The 24,654-nt window shown below is 44.5% G+C and overlaps 1 protein-coding gene across 1 annotated transcript in view; it reads left to right on the forward strand.

The window, feature by feature from the left end:
* Nucleotides 1-24,654, forward strand: part of LOC106567507 (gamma-aminobutyric acid receptor subunit beta-2) — a 95,441-nt gene that overhangs the window by 36,185 nt on the left and 34,602 nt on the right. Inside the window, exon 5 of the mRNA XM_014136818.3 lies at nt 16,855-16,937. Coding sequence (XP_013992293.1) covers nt 16,855-16,937 — 83 coding nt within the window. The remainder of the gene's footprint in view (nt 1-16,854; nt 16,938-24,654) is intronic.

The following is a 24,654-nucleotide window of genomic DNA, read 5'->3' on the forward strand; positions in this document are numbered from 1 at the left end:
TTAAAGTTGAACTCCATTTCTTATGGAGTACTTTGCTGGTTTCAATCAGATGAGGCACTGCATAGCACATTTGTAATGTGGGTGGATATGTACTGAAGAGTATAATGACTGCAGTGCTGTGGATGATAATACACCTACTTAGCTCTTGGAAGTTGAATCTGTTACTTAGAAAAGGGGCCAGAATAATGCCTACACATCCCATTTGTAAACACAGGTTATTGAAAATCATCAAAACATAATGAAGACACCGCTGTGTGCAGATATCCCCCTATCCAATAAACTGACTGGCTATTGTTGAGTTGCAGAAAATGAGAAGAGGGAGGGCAGGGGGACTTGTCGGATAGGAGGATATGATTAGCTCATCTCTGTACCCCAGACATACAAATATCGCTAAGGTCCCTCAGTCGAGCAGTGAATTTCAAGCACAGATTCAACCACAAAGACCAGGCAGGTTTTCCAATGCCTTGTAAAGAAGAGCACCTATTGGTAGATGGGTAAAAAATAAAATAAAAAGCACATTTAAATATCCCTTTGAGCATGGTCAAGCTATTCATTACACTTTGGATGTTGTATCAATACACCCAGTCACAAAAAAATATAACTTAACTCAGTTATCAGAGAGGAAGGAAACTGCAGAGTTTTTCAGGATAAAATATTAACAGAATGGAACTAAGCACAGGCAAAATCCTAGAGGAAAATGTGGTTCAGTCTGCTTTCAAACAGACACTGTGAGACAAATTCACCTTTCAGCAGGACAATAACCTAAAATACAAGACCAAATATACACTGGAGTTGCTTACCAAGATGACAGTGAATGTTCCTGAGTGGCCGAGTTAAAGTTTTGACTTAAATCTACTTGAAAATCTATGGCAAGACCTGAAAATGTTGTCTAGTGATGATCAACAACCAACTAGACAGAGCTAGAAAGATTTTGAAAATAATAATGGTCAAATGTTGCGCAATCCAGTTATGGAATGCTCTTTGAGACTTACCTAGAAAGATTCACAGCTGTGATCACTGCAAAAGGTGGAATACTTATGTAAATTAGATATTTCTGTATTTCTATTTCAATTCATTTTCCCCCCCAAAAAATCAAGAAACATGTTTTTACTTTGTTATTATGGGCTATTGTGTGTAGATTGGTGAAAAATTATTTATCCATTTTGAGTTCAGACTGTAACACACCAAAATGTGGAATAGGTCAAGGGATACGAATACTTTCATAAGGCACTGTATTTTTTCCCTAACCTCCATCTGCACCCCGCCCCACTATGAGTTAGCACTTGGTGTGTTGGCTTAGTGTTCGACACTCCACGTTACGTAATTCCTTCTCTCTCCTCCTCTACAGCAAAGAGCAATTAGCTGATTGTTTCATGGAGTGATTCATTGATTATTAAATATGTCAACCATAGAAGCCACATTATTGCTGAGGCTTGATAGCTTTAAGTTATTAGTGTGTCAGAGTCCAGAATAATCTCTCCATCTATCATTGATCTGAGCCGTGGGAGGAGGGGAACTGGAAGCCTTGTCTTCCCCTGTCTCCCATCATATTTCCCCTTCCCATCTTACTTCCTGATAACAAACAGCACTACTAAAGCTGCATTATATCCCCCCCCTTTCGCAATGCAAGGTCAGTGATTTGAGTTATCAACAGAAATGTTTTACATGGTTATTATATTGCTAACAATGAGGTCACAGTTATGAAAACTTAGGACACTAAAGAGGCCTTTCTACTGACTCGGAAAAACACCAAAAGAAAGATGCCCAGGGTCCCTGCTCATCTGCGTGAACGTGCCTTAGGCATGCTGCAAGGAGACATGAGGACTGCAGATGTGGCCAGGCCAATAAATTGCAATGTCCGTACTGTGAGACGCATAAGACAGCGCTACAGGGAGACAGGACGGACAGCTGATCGTCCTTGCAGTGGCAGACCATGTGTAACTACACCTGCACAGGATCGGTACATCCAAACATCACACCTGCGGGACAGGTACAGGATGGCAACAACAACTGCCCGAGTTACACCAGGAACACACAATCCCTCCATCAGTGCTCAGACTGTCTGCAATAGGCTGTGAGAGGCTGGACTGAGGGCTTGTAGGCCTGTTGTAAGGCAGGTCCTCACCAGACATCACTGGCAACAACGTCGCCTATGGGCACAAACCCACCGTCGCTGGACCAGACAGGACTGGCAAAAAGTGCTCTTCTCTGATGAGTCACAGTTTTGTCTCACCAGGGGTGATGGTTGGATTCGCGTTTATCGTCGAAGGAATGAGCGTTACACCGAGGTCTGTACTCTGGAGCGGGATCGATGTGGAGTTGGAGAGTCCGTCATGGTCTGGGGCGGTGTGTCACAGCATCATCGGACTGAGCTTGCTGTCATTGCAGGCAATCTCAACGCTGTGGGTTACAGGGAAGACGTCCTCCTCCCTCATGTGGTACCCTTCCTGCAGGCTCATCCTGACATGACCCTCCAGCATGACAATGCCACCAGCCATACTGCTCATTCTGTGCATGATTTCCTGCAAGATAGGAATGTCAGTGTTCTACCATGGCCAGCGAAGAGCCCGGATCTCAATCCCCTTGACCTGTTGGATCGGAGGGCTATGGCCATTCCCCCAGAAATGACCGGGAACTTGCAGGTGCCTTGGTGGAAGAGTGGGGTAACATCTCACAGCAAGAACTGGCAAATCTGGTGCAGTCCATGAGGAGGAGATGCACTGCAGTACACCAGATACTGACTGTTACTTTTGATTTTGATGTATGTGGAACTTGTTCAGTTTTTGTCTCAGTTGTTGAATCTTGTTATGTTCATAGAAATATTTACACATTAAGTTTGCTGAAAATAAACGCCGTTGACAGTGAGATGACGTTTCATTTTTTGCTGAGTTTCGTAATCTGGGTGTAATGGAGAGAGAGCCTGCGTTTTTTACCTAGCTACTGGAAAATTACTATTTTATTCCCTGACCGTTGTGCGGAGAAATCACAATAAGCAGCGGTGGCTTTGGAAGTCAAGTCATTGTCACGTGTGCTCCCTCTCCGGCCTCTAGGTCACCAGGCTGCTCGTTATGGCGTACACCTGTCACCATCGTTACGCGCATCTCCATCACCTCCTTGATTACCCGCCCTTTGGTTTCTCCCCCAGGTGTCATTGTTTCTGTTCCTGGGTCATGTCTGTGCGTTGTTTATGTTACGTGTTTGTTTCTTTTATATATTAAAACACACTCCCTGAACTTGCTTCCCGACTCTCAGCTTACATCGTTACAGAATGACGACTCAACAAAGGGAAGCATCAGGGAGTGTTTTTTTGTTGTTTTGTTTTTTGTGTTGGAGGTGATGTCTGGTCCGTGTGTTCGAGCCGGAGCTACCTGAGAGGTCTCAGCTGGTTTGTCAGATTCCCATGTCTCAGTTGGCCTGACGGGTTTCCATATCTCAGCGGGATCGATAGCCTCCCATGCCTCAGCGGGCTCGATAGGCTCCCATGCCTCAGCTGGATGAACAGGTTCCCGTGCCTCGACCGAGGCAACCGGGAAGGTCTCAGCCAGCTCATCAGGTTTCTGCGACCGGTCTGCTCCGGATCCCCGGGATCGTCCCAGTGGTTGCCGTCCTGCGGCTGGAGGCGAACGCGCCGGGGAGGGGGTACTGTCAAGTATGCTCTCTCTCCAGCACTCTAGGTCGCCATGCTCCCGCGCCTCAGCTGGATCGACAGGTTCCCGCGCCTTAGCAGAGATGACCGGTCTGCTCCTGATCCCAAGGGATCGTCATCTTGGCCGGCGTCCTGTGGCCGGAGCCGCGCATCGGGGAGGGGGTACTGTCACGTGTGAAACTGCGCATAATGACACTCACCTGGACTCCATCACCTCCTTGATTACCTGCCCTTTATATGTCACTCCCTTTGGTTTCTCCCAAAGTCGTCATTGTTTCTGTTCCTGGGTCATGTCTGTGCTTTGTTTGTGTTGCGTGTTTGTTTAATTTATCAATTAAAACTCACTCACTGAACTTGCTTCCCGACTCTCAGCGTACATTGTTACAGTCATGAGTGCAGAATGGAAATTATCCCCTTTCTACATTGATTTTCATCTTGTTTCTAAAGGATTACAGGATGCTAATTTAGATGAGGCCGAAGGGAAGGGTGAAGGGGAGGAGAATGACACTGACTAGCAGTGTGAGACAGACCTTTGACAGTGCATTTGTGTTTAGACTAATGACCTTCACAGGCTGCTGTCAAGCCCAGCGTGACCAGAAGCACGTATTTTGAGAGCTGTAGCATGAAAGCAGGGGTTAAATTTGGCACATAACACAGTGGAGTTTCATAACTCAAAGATTAAAGACATACAGTGGCTTGCAAAAGTATTCATCCCCCTTGGCGTTTTTCCTATTTTGTTGCATTACAACCTGTAATTTCAATTGATGATTTTTATTTGGATTTCATGTAATGGACATACACAAAATAGTCCAAGTTGGTGAAGTGAAATTTTAAAAATGACTTGTTTCAATAGAAAAAAAAGGAAAAGTGGTGGGTGCATATGTATTCACCCCCTTTGCTATGAATCCCCTAAATACGATATGGTGCAACCAATTACCTTCAGAAGTTACATTAGTTAAATAAAGTCCATCTGTGTGCAATCTAAGTGTCACATGATCTGTCGCATGATCTCAGTATACAGTTGAAGTCGGAAGTTTACACCTGTTCTGAAAGGCCCCAGAGTCTGCAACACCACTAATCAAGGGGCACCACAAAGCAAGTGGCACCATGAAGAACAAGGAGTTCTCCTAACAGGTCAGGGACAAAGTTGTGGAGAAGTACAGATCAGGGTTGGGTTATAACAAAATATCCGAAACTTTGAACATCCCACAGAGCAACATTAAATCCGTTATTAAAAAATGGAAAGAATATGGCACCACAACAAACCTGTCCATAGAGGGCCGCCCACCAAAACTCACAGACCAGGCAAGGAGGGCATTAATCAGAGAGGCAATAAAGAGACCAAAGATAACCATTAAGGAGCTGCAAAGCTCCACAGCGGAGATTGGAGTATCTGTCCATAGGACCACTTTAAGCCGCACACTCCACAGAGCTGGGCTTTACAGAAGAGTGGCCAGAAAAAAAGCCATTGCTGAAAGAAAAAAATAAACAAACACGTTTGGTGTTCACCAAAGGCATGTGGGAGACTCCCCAAACATATGGAAGAAGGTACTCTGGTCAGACAAGACTAAAATGTAGCTTTTTGGCCATCAAGAAAAACGCTATGTCTGGTGCAAACCCAACACCTCTCATCACCCCAAAAATACCATCCCCACAGTGAAGCATGGTGGTGGCAGCATCATGCTGTGGGGATGTTTTTCATCAGCAGGGACTGGGAAACTGGTCAGAATTGAAGGAATGATGGATGGTGCTAAATTCAGGGAAATTCTTGAGGGAAAGCTGTTTCATTCTTCCAGAGATTTGAGACTGGGACAGAGGTTCACCTTCCAGCAGGACAATGACCCTAAGCATGCTGCTAAAGCAACACTCATGTGGTTTAAGGGGAAACATTTAAATGTCTTGGAATGGCCTAGTCAAAGCCCCGACCTCAATCCAATTGAGAATCTGTGGTATGACTTAAAGATTGCTGTACACCAGCGGAACCTATCCAACTTGAAGGAGCTGGAGCAGTTTTGCCTTGAAGAATGGGCAAAAATCCCAGTGGCTAGATGTGCCAAGCTTATATAAACACACCCCAAGAGACTTGCAGCTGTAATTACTGCAAAAGGTGGCTCTACAAAGTATTGACTTTGGAGGGGGGAATAGTTATGCACGCTCAAGTATTCTGGTTTTTGTATTGTTTCTTGTTTGTTTCACAATAAAAAATATTTTGCATTTTCAAAGTGGTAGGCATGTTGTGTAAATCAAATGATACAAACCCCACAAAAGTATATTTTAATTCCAGGTTGTAAGGCAACAAAATAGGAAAAAAAACAAAGGGGGTGAATACTTTCACAAGCCGCTGTACTCTCAAACTTTTGTATAATTTCAACCAGTAGTTTTGAAAGTGGTGCTCATGAGCCAAAACGGGTCCCCATTTTTGGTGTACTAAGTCATCCAATTTTTTTACTTTGTCATCCAATTTGTGCAATATGTTACACATTTCTTGTGCTTAAGATCCCAGAGTGCATCTTTAAGTGATGGTAGGAATGAGATTTATGGTGTAGGTGGATGTGAAGGTGGAGGTCACAGTGAAAATGTTGTTAGATTGAAATCCTCCAACCCTGACACCCGGCATGGTTGTGTCTAATATTATATACTCTTTTAAGGAGCTTGCAGATGATAACATATTACAAAGGGAAACCCAGCCGTGAGATGCCCAGTGATGCTGCTCTCCCAAATAAGCAAAATAATGTGAGTAAAACTTTTAAACAGGTTAACCCTCACAAAGCCGCCAGACCAGACAAAATACCCGGATGCATCCACGACAGGGCCTCTTCACCCTCAGGAGGCTGAAAAGATTTGCCATGGGCCCTCGGATGCTCAAAAACTTATACAGCTGCACCACTGAGAGCATCTTGACTGCCTGCATCACCGCTTGGTATTGCAAAGGGTGGTGCCGACAGCCCAGTACATCACTGGGGCTGAGCTCCCTGCCATCCATCACTGGGGCTGAGCTCCCTGCCGTTCACTCTGTTACCGTCCGGCAAACGGTACCGAATCATCAGCTCTTGGACCAACAGGCTCCTAGACAGATTCTACCTCCAAGCCATAAAACTGTTAAATAGCCATGACTGCTAAATAGTTAATTAAACGGTTACCCGGACTATCTGCACGGACCCTATTTTGGACTGAGTCTATGCACATTCACAAGACTATACACACTCACTCACAAACACTACACTGTCACTCTCACACAAAACCCATACACATACACACACACACACACACACACACACACACACACACACACATAACACACACACATGCCGACACAACACACATTTTTAACTCATCATATGCTGCTACTCTGTTCTTTATTTTAATAGTATTATTATCTATCCTGATGTCTAGTCACTTTAACCTTCCTTTATGTACATATCTACCTCAAAGACCTCATACCTCTGCACAGTGATCTTGTACTGGTACTCCCTCTATATAGCTCCATTCTTGTGTATATATATTCCGCTTGTGTTCTTTTTTAAATTTTTTAACTCTGTATCGTTGGAAAGGTTTCGTAAGCAAGCATTTCACGGTAAAGTCCACACATTTGTTGTATTCGGCGCATGTGACAAACCAAAATGTATCAGACAGGCAAAAATGGTGTACATCCGCATGTAATTTTAATAGTTGTTTTGAAAAATGCAATTCACACATTTGCATATTGTTGTAATAATATAACTGTGTAGCTTGGCTGACCCAGTCATGTAACCGGGAATCATGCCCTTTCTTTCCATGACCTCGCTATTCCTCCTCAGTGAGGTGCAGATTACCTGCGTTGAGTGGTCAGACTGTTCTACATGCAGCATCCACATATAAACACAATATACATTACAATAGTGCTGCTAGATCTTTTCATACATGCCTTTCATTGGAATCTTAATTGGATTCAGTGCATGTAGTGTTTCCTGATCGCTGACACAGCCACTGTGCACAAATACATGATGAATATTCAAATTTGCCAAACTCATTTATTCACCATTGAGCTGCCAATTCTCCTGCAGAATGATTACAGTCCACTACAAAGCAAACAATACAGGCTTTTAAGCCCCAGTGTGTATACAAATGTGCTTTTGTTGACATGCTGAGACCGTGTTTTGATACAGCATGGTTTGTTATTAAACATTGAAATTCACTTATTCAAGGGCATTTCTTTCGACCCAACAATAAAGATTCTTATTGACCTTTCAAAGGAAAGCAATTGAAAAGAGCAAGGTTAAAAAATATGCCTTTTTGTTTGCACAAGCTTCAATCCGCTACAGAGCAGCACATGAAACAAGGCTTTGGTTTGTATTTGTGTTGTATTTCTGCAGGCAGACAGACAGACACTCAGTGTTATGAGCATGATTGCTCTTTGTTCAAGTAGCCGTTGTCTTGAGTCACTGCAGAGGAGTACAAAGAAAACTAGTCCAAGAAAACAATGAAGAATTCTAGAGTAAAATATTGTGAATTTATAGTACTGCTAGCCCTGCATGTGCCCAGCACAGGAGGTGACTTGGGGTAAAATTGACCCCCCTCTCACTCCTTAGAAAATGACAATGCCAAGTGAGAAGACTTTCATGAATTCATAATTGTTTTTTAAAAATGTCATGTGTTTTTCATGCATAAACAGACACTATTAATGATGTGCTTGCTCTGTAAGGGGGGAATGATGCTTTAGCATTGAACAACATTGTATTGCCTATCCATGTGAAAATATATAAACCCATGTCCCAAACATTCATCAGGAAAGACCAGCAGTAGGAAAACCAAGGTGACCACACATATAATGAACAAAATATTGTCTGAAAATACATCCAGGGTAGGTAGAAGTGCTGATGCCTGTGTGTGAAAACAGGACAGACAGCAGTAGATGGACTTGGTTGGTCTGCCTCTCCTTCCCCTGGGCGCCTGTTGCCCTCCTCCCCTCCCCGAGGCCGCTGTTCTGACCTCAAACTTCTGGAGCTCCAGAGGGGTGCTGGATGCTAGTGTGACCCAAAACCCCTGCCATAATGTGCACTGAGCCCGTGCCAGAGTCCAGGCGCGCTGCCTGACACTTGAGGTCACAGTAGGTGGACAGCCATATGGGGCTCGCTTGGCACCGCTTGTAGTCAGTAACCAAGCAACCAAGGGTTATGTTGGAAACGTGAACAATTGTTTTGTACATCAATTAATGCTTGAGGTAAATATTCACGGAGACACACACAATGCTCAAGTGTACGCACACGCACACAAACACAGACAAACACACACAGATACACAAGCAGATAGAGACGCTGATACACACACTCACATTAACAGTACTGGCCTACCACTGTATGTGTACACACTCGTTTGAAGACTGTGCCAAAGGCGCTTGCTCAAATTCTACTCCATTGACTCCATCTTGACACAGAGATCAGAAGGTTGCTGGCAAGTAACCGCCAATTTGCTCCTTGGTTAAACACTTGGAAGTCAGAAGCCACATCAGCTGCAGCAGATGCATCGAAGGGAAATTACTGCTAACAAAGACAGGGTGACCACACGCGGAAATAGGACATTCATCTCGACCTCATAGGCTCAAAGAACTAGGCCACTCCTGGGTGCAGAACCTCTGGAGTGTGTCATTTGAAACGACAAAAAATGTATTTTTTTTCCATTTCTTCATTGATATTAACTGGCTTTATGACAAGAACTGTCTCTGTGTCATGCGAGAGTTCGGCCTGTTAAGTACTACTACACCTGAAGAAACAGAGCATTGTGTCTTGTGGGGACATGAGATTAACACATTAATACCATCCCAATTTGTATGTGGTTGTCACATCCTGACCAGTAAAGGGGTTATTTGTTATTGTAGTTTGGTCAGGACGTGGCAGGCGGGGTGTTTCTTTTATGTGGTTCGGGGTTTGTTGGGATATGTGTTTATGTAGAGGGGTATTTGTTTAGAGTATTCTGGGGTTTTGGTTATGTTCTATGTTTTGTATTTCTATGATCTGTCTATGTTGTGTATTTCTTTGTGTTGGCCTGGTATGGCTCTCAATCAGGAACAGCTGTATATCGTTGTTGCTGATTGGGAGTCATACTTAGGTATCCCTGTCCCTTGTGGGAAGTTGTTTTTGCACTGCTAGGGTTAGCCTGCATAACTGTTTAAGCTGTTGTTCGTTTTGTTATTTTTGTTAAGTGTTCAAGTTTATTAAAATAAAATGTTAAAATGAGCACTCAACCCGCTGCGCCTTGGTCTACTCAATACGATGGCCGTTACAGTGGTCATAAATCAGTGCCATACTCCCTCCTGTTAACCTCTGTTTACCATATCTATTTTTGGCAGGATGGTGCCTGTATTAGATTAACGATAGGATAAGGGATCAAACTGGGATTGACCTCTGGAACCTTTTTTTCTTGTGTTGTAGGTCAATGCTACAGTATCTTAAATATAAACACAGATAATTGACAGGTGTGACGTGAGATGGATCATTTGTAGGGCTGCTCAGATGGAGAATCTGTAGGCCTTGTTTTCAGTTTCTTGTGAGATTATCTGATGGGACATTCCACTGGCTGATTATCTATTTCACAGAACCCCAATCCCTCTCACAGTGTGGACTGAAGTACAATACAGGGCAATACAGAAGGTGTTTAGGGCATTGAGGTGTTGCTCATCGCAAGTACTGTAAAGGGAAGGTCTGTGGCATGTAGACAGTTAATTCTACACTTGACACCCTTGTGATCGGCCGATTGCTCATGCAAAAATTATTTTGGCTTTGCTACCACTGTGAGAGCATCAACCAACCATTCTCTGGTCTGCTTTCATGATCTCAAATAAGTTGCCTATTATCTCTTGCTGGTGGAGACGGACTGTGATGACGAACAATGTGTTTGTGCTAAAATGTGCTATTATAAAGGACATGAATATGAGTGTGCCCCATGAATGTGCTCAAGAACATCATATAATTAGATGGTCATTTTACTTATTTTATTTTGAGGCTAATTAGCTAATAATAACCTGATCGCTGCTGCCAACTATGTAGCTACCTGACATAGGCTATTAGAGAATACCTGAAAATAAGGGAGAGCCGCACACTCTAGGAGCTCAGATGCAAAAATGTAATATCCGCTATATTCAAAGTAATCTTGTATGGGTCTATGACCAGTGTCAGGAAAATAATTATCATTCGGCATCGTTTTAGAGCTTTTTTGTCGGTTGGGTGCTGTTTACTGGGTAACAGAACAATCTAGAAGAAAAAGAAACGCACACCTATTAAGGCGAGGTGCTGGCTAGCGGAGTAGAAAACTTGAAAATAATAATAATCATTTTTGTAATCTGAGCTCCTAGAGCGTGCGGCTCTCCCTTATTTTCAAGTGTTCTACTCCGCTAGCCAGCACCTCGCCTTAATAGGTGTGCGTTTCTTTTTCTATGAGAGAATACCTGTCATTCTGATTTATGGGAAATATGACGCAAAGGCCCAGTGCACCCAGTTGGCCCATCTACTGTTACTTGAAATCAACCAGTGGTTGAACTATATACCAATTTATAATGGCTTATTGGCCCAGATCTCCAGACTGTAAGTGGAGATGGAGAGTGTTGTACACACTGACCACTCCTGTGGTGGAGAGCAGAGCTGAAGGATGTGTTGACCTCGTCTCGGCAGTAGTGTGGGGACGGTGGTGGATGATAGAGAGACAAGTGTGTAGAAAGCAGGGAGGAGGTGATTATCTCTGTGCCATACCGCAGAGGATTGGGCTCCAAGATGAGCCTCTCCGCTGGCCGGCATTTATCAGTGTCGTCAGGTGGGTTTAGACGATTACCCATGTTGCCATGCAGGTCCGTGGCCGGCTGGCAGCACCGACTGTGGGTGTCCACCTTTTCTTCACACACAAGACCAGAGCCAGGGAGAGTTACTCCCTATTACTCATTCTCTATCAGCGCCTTCTGTTCCTGCTCCTGCCTGATGGATACGCTGATCTTATCTAGTCACTCATTACTGGTATTACAGTGTGGAAACAGTTCCAGTGTGATAAAGGCTGCTCTGTCCACTGTGTGGATGATTGACTTCATTTGGGCTAAGAGTTTTTCCTGACCACGCAACCTGATTAAGAAAAACTCTGGACCCTACGAATAGGCAAAGTAATCATTCTGTCTTACATACAGAATGTAGAATCATGCTGCTGTTGCTGATGAAAATAGTATTGGGTTCATCCACAGCAGACCTCTTGTACGAATATAAACAGTCCCCTGTGTTGGCACTCAATACCTCTCCCAGTGTTTCTGATACATGTGTTACAGTTCAGTGTGTGCCCTTTAAAGCCCCAGTAAACGCAGACCGAGAGTAATTTGGTTTTAAAGGTGCCCTGTCCCCCTTGGGTCACACAAGACCTTGCATAAATGTTTCACAATTCTCCAACGTTACCATTTGAAATACCTTTCTCTCCACATTCTGCGGGGTAAACAAAGGTGGCCTAATATTCAGACCCTTAAAAGCCCATGAAATGTGTTTTGAGTTCATTGTGTTTTCTAAAAGAGCATCACAGTCAGACATTTGGCTTATAAATAAGAGTGTGTGCAAAAGGCCCAAACACAGACCAGGGGAAATGTGAATTTGTTTATGTGATCAAACTAGAGTGCTAAACACCTCATCAGGCAAAACTTGTTAAAATTACATCTTCACAACAAGAAACTGGTTGAAACAACAGTCATTTCAATCAGTTTGTCCTGTTTTTGCCTACTGGGGGAAGGAACAAAGAAGTAAATTCCATGTCTATCCCATGTTGGTTCAACCTAATTTCATTGAAATGACATGGAAACAACGCTGATTGAACCAGTGGAATGTTTAAGGTCAGCTTTGTGCATCCTTCTACCTTTGGCAATGTTAATTTAAGCTGCTATAAAAGCACCCTGGAGTTGTCATCTACACACTTAATGATCTTTATGCCAGTATCTGGCATAAAGAATTATAGTGTTCAGGTTTAATGGCTGTTTGGCACCTGGGTTAATATCAGGATGTGCCAGAACCTATAACTAGATCCAAGACTATATGATTTCCATTAGTAATTTTAATGCTTAATTAATTCTGATGATAATGAACACTGCAGGAGAAGAAATGGACAGGTATATTAATAATATTGGAATGATAATGGTAGTACATAATTTAAAAAGAACTTTAGACAGTTTTTGCAATAGGCTGCACATTTGCAAAGAACATTTTTGTATATTTTCTACGATGCAGCTCTGTTTTTTGAGTTAATTGCCACAGTCATTATGTTGTCTTCACAACTCTGACTAGAGGGCACGAGAAGTTGATTTCGAGATCGCAAATAGTTTTTCGCAAGTATTCACATCATCCATTTGCTTTGTTCTTGTTGAGTTGTGCCAGTAGACTTCCAGGGTTACCAAAATTGGTCCTGGGGCCCCCCCTGGGTACATGTTTAGTTTTTTGCCCTAGCACTACACAGCTGACTCTTTACGAGATAAAAATAGATTTGACTCGGAGCTGAATACTCCCAAACCGTCTCTCACCATCACCCTCATCTTTTCTCTCCTGATATCTATGTCTTGTTAGTGGGCTCTGTGCCAATAAGAATATACAATACATTCGGAAAGTATTTAGACCCCTTGACTTTTTCCACATTGTGTTACATTACAGCCTTATTTTAAAATGGATTACATTGTTTTTTTCCTCATCAATCTAAACATAACACCCCATAATACAAAAGCAAAAACAGGTTTTTAGAAATATATGCAAATGTATGAACAATAAAAATAGGATATATTGCATTCCCAAGTATTCAAACCCTTTACTCGGTACTTTGTTGAAGCTCCTTTGTCAGCGATTACAGTCTTCTTGGGTATGATGCTACAAGGTTTGCACACCTGTATTTGGGGAGTTTCTCCCTTTCTTCTTTGCAGATCCTCTCAAGCTCTGTCAGGTTGGATGGAGAGCGTTGCTGTACAGCTATTTTCAGGTTTCTCCAGAGATGTTCGATCGGGTTCATGTCAGGGCTCTTGCTGGGCCAATCAAGGACATTCCTGCATTGTCTTGGCTGTGTGCTTAGGGTCATTGTCCTGTTGGAAGGTGAACCTTTGCCCAGTCTGAGGTCCTGAGCATGCTGGAGCAGGATTTCATCAAGTCTCCCAGTCCCTGCTGCTGATAAACATCCCCACAGCATGATGCTGCCACCACCATGCTTCACCGTAGAGATGGTGCCAAGTTTCCTCCAGACATGACGCTTGGCATTCAGGCCAAAGAGTTCAAACTTGGTTTCAACAGACTAGAGAATCTTGTTTCTTATGGTCTGAGAGTCCTTTAGGTGCCTTTTGGCAAACTCCAAGCGGACTGTCATGTGCCATTTACTGAGGAGTGGCTTCCATCTGGCCACTCTACCATAAAGGCCCTATTGGTGGAGTGCTGCAGAGATGGTTGTCCTTCTGGAAGGTTATTCCATCTCCACAGAGGCACTCTGGAGCTCTGTCAGAGGGACCATTGGGTTCTTGGTCACATCCCTGACCAAAGCCCTTCTCCCCCGATTCCTCAGTTTGGCCAGGAGGCCAGCTCGAGGGAGATTCTTGGTGGTTCCAAACTTCTTCCATTTAAGAATGATGGAGGTCACTGTGTTCTTGGGGGCCTTCAATGCTGCAGAAATGTTTCTGTACCCTTCCCCAGATCTGTGTCTCGACACAATCCTGTATCAGAGCTCTTTGAATGCACCTGAGCTCAGTTTTGAGTCTCAGAGCAAAGGGTCTGAATACTTAAATAAATATGGTTTTTCTGGTTTTCATTTTTAAAACATTAGCAAAAAATTATAAAACCTGCTTTTGCTTTCTCATTATGGGGTATTGTGTGGAGATTGATGATGGAATTTAATCCATTTTAGAATAAGGCTGTAACATAACAAAATGTGGAAAAAGTCAAGGGGTCTGAATACTTTCCATATGCACTGTATACAGTAAGCTCTCACCTATGACCTCAAGGTATTTCAGCCTTGGTCTGTGCTATCCGGGATCCTTGAGACATCCCTACCCCACTGAATTTGAAGGTAAGGGATAACGTAGGTTTATGTAAGGGTTATGGTCAACAGAGTTAGTGCAAAAAGGGTCAATGCAGATAGTCTGGGCAGCTATTTGGTTAACTATTTAGGAGTCTTATGGCTTGGGGGTAGATGCTGTTCAGTGTACTATTGGTTCCAGACTTGATGCATCTGTACTTCTTGCTGTGCAGTAACAGAGACGACAGTCCATGATTTTGGTGGCTGGACTCTGACAATCTTTAGGGCCTTCCTCTAACACCTCCTGGTATAGAGGTCCTGGATGGCAGGGAGCTTGGCCCCAGTGATGTACTCGGCCATACGCACTAACCTCTGTAGCACTTTGCGTTCGGACGCCAAGCAGTTGCCATACCAAGTGGTGATGCAGCCTGTCAATATGCTCTCAATGGTGCAGCTCTATAACTTTTTGAGGATTTGAGGGCCCATGCCAAATCTTTTCAGCTTCCTAAGGGGGAAGAGGTGTTGTTGTGCCTTCTTCACGACTGTGTTGGTGTGTGTGGACCATGTTAATTCCTTAGTAATATGGACACTCGACCCGCTCCTTTCAACATTGCCTCATAGGTTAGACAACAAGGTCGCTTATGATCCGACAACGTCAGCGCTCTCCATCTAGTCCTGAAGAACTACTGGTTGTCAGACCTTTATTGCAGCCCTTCCGTACCCACCTGATTCAGCTAATCATGGTCCTGACTGAAGACATTCATTGTTGATATTTTGAATTGGCTTAGTTTAGTAATGGGCTGGAATAAAAGCCTGCACACCCAGCTCCTCAATCAATGTGAAGATCCTACAAATGTAGCGTAGTAGTATCCAGAGGTTACAGTATGTCACTGATTGATTTAGTGCAGTGTGGGACTGTTACCAGTAGCTATCCTGGTTGGCCTTGTTGGCCTGCAGCTACCTAGGGTGTGATTCACCTCTCAGGTAGGGGAACCTGAAGCGTGCACAGTGGGATTATTTAAAGAATGCTACCTTCAGGAAAAGGATTAGGTTTGGCCTTTTAATCCGTGGCCCCATGGACTGCAACTACAGATACAGAATCGTGTATGGCATGTTTCGTGTTTCTGTAGTTGTCATAAGCGTCGTAAGGATCGGACCAAACTGCAGTGGGGATGTGAATCATCTTCTTGATTTATTAAAGAAATAAACACTGAACAAAAGAACGACGAAAAACAGTCCTGTAAGGTATATAGACTATACATGGAACAACCACCCACAAACACAAGAGAGAAATAAACCCACTTAAATATGGCCTCCAATTAGAAGCAACGACAACCAGCTGCTTTTAATTGGAGGTCGTTTCCAAAACTAACATAGAAATAGACGAACTAGAAAACCCACATAGAAATAGAAAGCATAGAACATAAACCAAAAACCCCGAAACACACTAAACAAACACACCCCTGCCACGTCCTGACCAAACTACAATAACAAATAACCCATTTTACTGGTCAGGACGTGACAGTAGTCATGTACTGCTTATTTATCTGGCAACATACTGTATGATGAGAGCAGGCTAGATAAAAAGTTAATATTTACTCGCGTGCAGCTGTAGGTTTACTCACCTGTTCTATAGACACACCACTGTAGACGAGCTGGTTCGCAGAAAAAGACGATAATGCCCATTGCTGGTAAATAACCATTGTTTTGTATTGTCTTTCTTGGTCATATGTCTGGGAAACTTTGAAAATGAGTTTATTTGAATTGTCTAATCTTGCTGGAAGTGCTGCTGCAGTGTTATAGCTGCTAAATAAGGTTGAGATAATCTAGAGATTTATCCAACGTTGATTTAACTGAGGATCAATATCAGCAAATCGTCGACTTCATCACACTATTTACTTTATCTGTACACTGACAAGATACAGTATGAGAGCAGTACATTATGAAGAACCTCCTGACGCTGCTATAAAAAGCCAAGCCATTTAGTAGCAATATGTGTCCTTGCTACTAGGATGTAGTTATCTGCTAGACCCAGGGCCCAGATACTGATTGATATTTTGATTGGAGGAAATTGTCTTCATACTAATCGGCCTTGGACCTAAAGCTGCGTTTAAGCAATTACAGAGTGAAGTTAGGATCCCATCGGCAGTGCTGAGTACCACTTGAATCTTCAATGTGACCTCCTTGGTCTGTACAGACTCTTGACAATGTATTTTTTCTCCCCTTCTCTTCAGGATCACCACTACAGCAGCTTGTATGATGGACCTGAGACGATATCCACTGGACGAGCAAAACTGCACATTGGAGATAGAGAGCTGTGAGTTTCTATATTTCTCGCTTTCAATTCAACTCATTTCAATTTGATTTGAATTGGCATAAATGGGAAACAGCATATGCCAAACCAATGTTCTGTACTAGAACTGTACATATAAGGAATCCACAAAGTGTAAGACATACAATCTCTAGTCAGTTACAATAACACCATAATATCTCAAACCTTGAAACCACTCATGGACATGAACCATCTCTGTAAGAATGTGTTGCTGTACAGTAAATGTGGCCCCATGAGGGAAAATGAACAGTGTTTCCTGTCAGCAGATTTGACAGTATACTATTTTGCGTCACATCAGCAGTTCAGGGATTTCCGCATAACAATGCTGTGCAAGAAATGAAGCCAAACAAGGCAGTTCATTTGGAGGCCAAGGTCTACTGTAAATGCTGCTTTTTGAAAAGTGTATTCCTTTCTCAACAGCTTGGTAAATGCTTTATGGCCTTTCATTACCCCACATTTATCACTTTAAGAAATCAAAACAGAAAACAAACATTTCAATCAAAAAATGTCTATTATCATCTTCCACTCTTTTATTCATTCTTGTTTCCGTTGTGCGTTAGTGAGTAGGCTATTTCGTTCTTGTTGAATCACTTCAGTTCCCAAACAGCATATCAATGTTTTTTACTACATTTCTCATCTTTGGAAATATAGCTACAATTTGAAAGGTCACACAATGCAAGAGCATGGGGCAACAGCACTACATTTGCATTATCCTAATGATGTTGACCTTTATCTTGACAGAACCAACTAACATTGTGCATCCATTGTTTCTCCGTATTAGGAATACAGTGAACAGAAATGACCTAATCAAATCTAATTGGGACCTGTTTTGCCTTTGTCGAGAGTGTAGTTTTGTGGAGGCAAATGTTAGTTCCAGTGTGGTCCTGTTCAACTGCTGTTCAGACATGGCTCAGTAGCTGAAGGCATAACAGCCAGGGACAGACAGCGTATGGGAGTGTATATGTCTCACAGAACACTTCAGTTCTCAAACACAAAGCCTACTCCTTAATTTTGGTGGCTGATTTATTTCAGAGCGCAACAGCGACTGTGTGGAGTGAATATGTAATGCGTCTCTCCCTAATAAAAGTAGAAAAACACGAGGCTTCATCTGCTTCATCTTTTTTTCAGAAGTTAATTCATTTATTATAATTATTCAATTACCTTACAAAGCAGCGTTAATAGAATATTAATAATATTGAAATGTTCTTGTTTTGTAACTTGTAAAGGTCTGCTGCCTATTGACAGAATACAGGGGAAGGAACATATCCAAAACATACTTAAATGGCATGTTGTAAATCACAATTAGAAGTCCCCTAGGAAGTGGGTGTGGAAATGTGAAATAATATGCAGATTAGGTACTGTAGCTCTTCTGTCTGCAGTGTTATTACATACAGCCAGGGCCATAGCTACATATCAGTATTATCAGTCGGGGTCTCAACTTGAAAGTTAGAATAGTAGAATACACAAGGTACAATTCCGAAAATTGGTTGTGCATCAGCAGTTTTCCTCTTGTTATATGTCACTCACTGACAGTCACTCAATTAGCCAATGTCAGTAAAAAAAAGTGATTGGTAAATTAGTGTAGATAGACTAGCCAGCTATCTAAACTTGTAGTAATCATGGCCGAATTACCGACCAGGCACACAGGGCATGTGCCCAGGGGCCCTGACTTCCAGGGAGCCCCAATTGATTTTGTTAGTCACTCACTCAGATATCGTGTAAAATTGCAGGAAATTACCTTTTAAAACTGTAACAAATAATATATTTGTTTATCTTTTCTTAATAAAATTATTTTTATGCTAAGAGATCTCTATACGAATTAAATTGTAGTTTTTAATCCCGGTGCTGAGTTAATGTGTAGCGGCTAATTGTGTAGCTAATAGGTTATGTGTTTGTAGATCGACTGAGCTGAATGAAGCTATAGCAACCAATGTGATAATGGCTGGGCAAAGTTTTGCTTGCTTTTCCTGTTCTCCAAATAGCATTTTAGAGTTTTTAAATTGTATTGAAATGCAGTAAATGAGCTTCTACAACTTGATTGGAGTCCACCTGTGGTAAATTAAATTGATTGGACATGGAAAAGCACACACGTGTCTATATAAGGTCCCACAGTTGACAGTGCATGTCAGAGCAAAAAGTCAAATCTGTAGAACTCTGAGACAGGATTGTGTCGAGGAACAAATCTCTGCAGCATTGAAGGTTCCCAAAAACACAGTGGCCTTCAGCATTCTTAAATAGAAGAAGTTTGGAACCACCAAGAATCTTCCTAGAGCTGGCCTCCAGGCCAAACTGAGCAATCGGGGGAGAAGGGCCTTGGTCAGGGAGGTGACCAAGAACCCAATGGTCACGCTGACATAGCTCCAGAGTTCCTCCGTGGAGATGGGAGAACCTTCCAGAAGGACAACCATTTCTGCAGCACTCCACTAATCAGGCCTTTTTGGTAGAGTGGCCAGACGAAAGTCCTTCCTCAGTAAAAGGAACATGACAGCCCACTTGGAGTTTGCCAAAAGGCACCTAAAGACTCTCAGACCATGAGAAACAAGATTCTCTGATCTGATGAAACCAAGATTGAACTCTTTGCCCTGATTTCCAAGCGTCACGTCTGGAGGAAACCTGGCAACATTCCTACTGTGAAGCATGGTGGTGGCATCATCATGCTGTGGGGATGTTTTTCAGCTGCAGGGAATGGGAGACTAGTCAGGATCGAGGGAAAGATGAATGGAGGAAAGTACAGAGAGATCCTTGATGAAAACCTTCTCCAGAGCGCTCAGGACGTCAGACTGGGCAAAGGTTCCCCTTCCAACAAGACAATGACCCTAAGCACACAGCCAAGACAACGCAGTAGTGGCTTCAGGACAAGTCTCTGAATGTCCTTGAGTGGCCCAGCAAGAGCCCGGACATGAACCTAATCGAACATCTCTGGAGAGACCTGAAAATCGCTGTGCAGCAATGCTCTCCATCCAACCTGACAGAGCTTGAGAATATCTGCATAGAAGAATGGGAGAAACTCTCCAAATACAGGTGTGCCAAGCTTGTAGCTGTAACAGTTGTCTTCAAAAATGGACCAAGGCGCAGCGGGTATGTGGATACTCAAAGTTTAATTCAAAAAGAGTAAAGCATCCACGGTGAAAAAACAATAAACAAGACAGCAACAGTTTTGCAGGCTAACTAAACGTAGTGCAAAAACAACTACCCACAACCCCAAAGAAAAACACACACTACTATATAGGACTCCCAATCAAAGGCAACTCAACACACCTGCCTTCAATTGGGAGTCCAATCACCCACACAACATTTAACAAACACAAACCCCCTGCCACATCCTGACCAAAACTAACACAATTACGCCCTCTGCTGGTCAGGACGTGACAGTACCCCCCCCCCCCCCCCCTCAAGGTGCAGACCCCGGAATGCACCTAAAAGAAAAAACAAACCCCCAAACAAAAAAATATCCCCCTAAACAATAAGGGAGGGAAGGGAGGGTGGCTGGCACTGTGCTACACCCTCCCTCCCCAACCCACCTATCCTGGAGGTGGCTCAGGTGCAGGACGTGGACCTCGCTCCACCTTCGGGTCACCCACTTCGGTGGACAGGCGCTGGGCAGACGGGCCACTCGGGCTGACCCTGGCAGACGGACCACTCTGGCTGGGCCGGAAGACATGCGGGCCACTCGGGCTGGGCCGGAGGACAGGCGGGCCACTCGGGCTGGGCCGGAGGACAGGCGGGCTACTCGGGCTGGGCCGGGGGACAGGCGGGCCACTCGGGCTGGGCCGGGGGACAGGCGGGCCACTCGGGCTGGACCAGGGGACAGGCGGGCCACTCGGGCTGGGCCGGAGGACAGGCGGGCCACTCGGGCTGGACCAGGGGACAGGCGGGCCACTCGGGCTGGGCCGGAGGACAGGCGGGCCACTCGGGCTGGGCCGGAGGACAAGCGGGGCGCCCTGGCAGATCCGGGCAGGCGGGCCGCTCTGGCGGCTCCGGGCAGGTGGGCCGCTCTGGCGGCTCCTGACTGCCGGGCTGCTCTGGCGGCTCCTGACTGGCGGGCGGCTCTGGCGACTCTTGACTGGCGGGCGGCTCTGGCGACTCTTGACTGGCGGGCGGCTCTGGCGACTCTTGACTGGCGGGCGGCTCTGGCGACTCTTGACTGGTGGGCGGCTCTGGCGACTCTTGACTGGTGGGCGGCTCTGGCGACTTTTGACTGGCGGGTGGCTCTGGCTACTCTTGACTGGCGGGCGGCTCTGGCGACTCTTGACTGGCGGGCAGCTCTGGCGACTCTTGACTGGCGGGCAGCTCTGGCGACTCTTGACTGGCGGGCAGCGCTGGCGACTCCTGACTGGCGATGCTGGGCTGATGCACTAGACGCCTGCATGGGGCTGGTACTGGACGTGCCAGCCTGGAGACACGCACCTCCATGCTAGTGCGTATAGCGGGAAACACCGGACCCTCGAGGCGCACTGGCGGTCTTGAGCACAGGGTTGGCATCACCCCTTCCGGCTCGATGCTCACCTCACCCTGGCACATGCGGGGCGCTGGTACAGGGTGGACTGGCCTGTGCGTACGTATAGGTGAGATGGTGCGTACCTCAGCGTAACATGGCGCCCTCCACCTCATACGCACCTCCCTGTAATCACGGGTAGCTGGCTTACGGCTCTTCCTTGGCCTGGCCAAACTACCCGTGTGCCCCCCCCAAAAAAATTATTGGGGGTGCCTCTCCGGCTTCCTCGCCAGCCGTGTTCCAGCATAACGTTCGCTCCCTTTACCTGCTGCCTTTGCTCTCCTGGCTGCCTCCACCTGTTCGTTGCGCTCTCTCTCTCCTCATAGAATCGCCTCTCTGCTCTCGCCGCTTCAATCTCCCACTGCGGGAGGCGATAATCCCCAGCCTGAGTCCATGGTCCCTCTCTGTCCAGGATTTGTTCCCACGTCCATTGGTCCATCACGTTGTACTCCTGTGGCTCCTTCCTCTTCCGCTGCTTGGTCCTTTTGTGGTGGGTAGTTCTGTAACAGTTGTCTTCAAAAATGGACCAAGGCGCAGCGGGTATGTGGATACTCATAGTTTAATTCAAAAAGAGTAAAGCATCCACGGTGAAAAAACAATAAACAAGACAGCAACAGTTTTGCAGGCTAACTAAACGCAGTGCAAAAACAACTACCCACAACCCCAAAGAAAAACACACACTACTATATAGGACTCCCAATCAAAGGCAACTCAACACACCTGCCTTCAATTGGGAGTCCAATCACCCACACAACATTTAACAAACACAAACCCCCTGCCACATCCTGACCAAAACTAACACAATTACGCCCTCTGCTGGTCAGGACGTGACAGCCGTTTTCTTTGGTGCAAAAATATCTAAACCTGATTTTGCTTCGTCATTATGGGGTATTCTGTGTTGATTGATGAGGGGAAAAAACTATTTTATCCATTTTAGAATAAGGCTTTAATGTAACAAAATGTGGGAAAAGTAAAGGGATCTGAATACTTTCCGAATGCACTGTATGTATTTCTCTTCATGCCTGTCAGAGCTGATGCATGCATATATGTAGTTCAGATGGCTTCTGAAGATATCACATATTGTGAGATGGAAGCTTTGTCAGGTTCAGAAGATGGAAGGGAAGAGAGAATGAAGAATCAGAAACATGATTACATTTTGACTGGGTAAAGAGAGGGGTAATTACAGGGCACCTGTATACAGTACACTGTCCAAGATACATTATATGTCTGTAAGCAATAATAAATATCCAACACTTAATTACTCAAATCATTATTGTGAGAGCACTTAACAAGCACAATACAATTATTGTGATGCAATTAGTTACTCTCCTATAAATTGTTCCATTAATATGCCCCTATGTCTTCATATTAATTTGATTGTAATGAAATACGTCTTTGGCGCAGACTTGTTCTCTCCCGGGAGTAGTAGTGTGATGAGACTGGCGTTCTCATGGTGGGCAGTGGTTTCTTCCCGGCTTCTCTATAATGCATGTATAATGCATTGGCTTATTTCACTGTAGAGCCTCTAGCCCTGCTCATTATACCTTATCCAACCTCTCAGTTCCACCACCCACACATGCGATGACATCACCTGGTTTCAATGATGTTTCTAGAGACAATATCTCTCTCATCATCACTCAATGCCTAGGTTTACCTCCACTGTATTCACATCCTACCGTACCTTTGTCTGTACATTATACCTTGAAGCTATTTTATCGCCCCCAGAAACCTGCTCCTTTTACTCTCTGTTCCGGACGTCCTAGACGACCAATTCTCATAGCTTTTAGCTGTACCCTTATCCTCCTCCTCCTCTGTTCCTCTGGCGATGTAGAGGTGAATCCAGGCCCTGCAGTGCCTAGCTCCACTCCTATTCCCCAGGCGCTCTCTTTTGATGACTTCTGTAACCGTAATAGCCTTGGTTTCATGCATGTTAACATTAGAAGCCTCTTCCCTAAGTTTTTTTTATTCAGCGCTTTAGCACACTCTGCCAACCCGAATGTCCTAGCCGTGTCTGAATCCTGGCTTAGGAAGACCACCAAAAACTCTGAAATCTCCATCCCTAACTACAACATTTTCAGACAAGATAAAACGGCCAAAGGGGGCGGTGTTGCAATCTACTGCAGAGATAGCCTGCAGAGTTCTGTCCTACTATCCAGGTCTGTACCCAAACAATTTTAAACTTCTACTTTTAAAAATCCACCTCTCTAAAAACAAGTCTCTCACCGTTGCCGCCTGCTATAGACCACCCTCTGCCCCCAGCTGTGCTCTGGACACCATATGTCAACTGATTGACCACCATCTATCTTCAGAGCTCGTGCTGCTAGGTGACCTAAACTGGAACATGCTTAACACCCCAGCCATCCTACAATCTAAGCTTGATGCCCTCAATATCACACAAATGATCAATGAACCTACCAGGTACCACTCTAAAGCCGTAAACACGGGTTCCCTCATAGATATCATCCTAACCAACTTGCTCTCTAAATACACCTCTGCTGTTTTCAATCAAGATCTCAGCGATCACTGCCTCATTGCCTGCATCCGTAATGGGTCAGCGGTCAAACGACCTCCACTCATCACTGTCAAACGCTCCCTGAAACACTTCAGCGAGCAGGCCTTTCTAATCAACCTGGCCCTGGTATCCTGGAAGGATATTGACCTCATCCCTTCAGTAGAGGATGCCTGGTTATTTTTTTTAAATGCCTTCGTAACCATCTTAAATAAGCATGCCCCATTCAAGAAATTTAGAACCAGGAACAGATATAGCCCTTGGTTCTCTCCAGACCTGACTGCCCTTAACCAACACAAAAACATCCTGTGGCGTTCTGCATTAGCATTGAACAGCCCCCGTGATATGCAACTTTTCAGGGAAGTTAGAAACCAATATACACAGGCAGTTAGAAAAGCCAAGGCTAGCTTTTTCAAGCAGAAATTTGCTTCCTGCAACACAAACTCAAAAAAGTTTTGGGACACTGTAAAGTCCTTGGAGAATAAGAGCACCTGCCCACTGCACTGAGGATAGGAAACTCTGTCACCACCAATAAATCCACTATAATTTAGAATTTCAATAAGCATTTTTCTACGGCTGGCCATGCTTTCCACCTGGCTACCCATACTCCGGTCAACAGCACTGCACCCCCCCACAGCAACTCGCCCAAGCCTTCCCCATTTCTCCTTCTCCCAAATCCATTCAGCTGATGTTCTGAA

This window comes from Salmo salar, chromosome 13 (assembly GCF_965601325.2).
Source record: "Salmo salar chromosome 13, fSalSal1, whole genome shotgun sequence".
Lineage (NCBI taxonomy): Eukaryota > Metazoa > Chordata > Actinopteri > Salmoniformes > Salmonidae > Salmo > Salmo salar.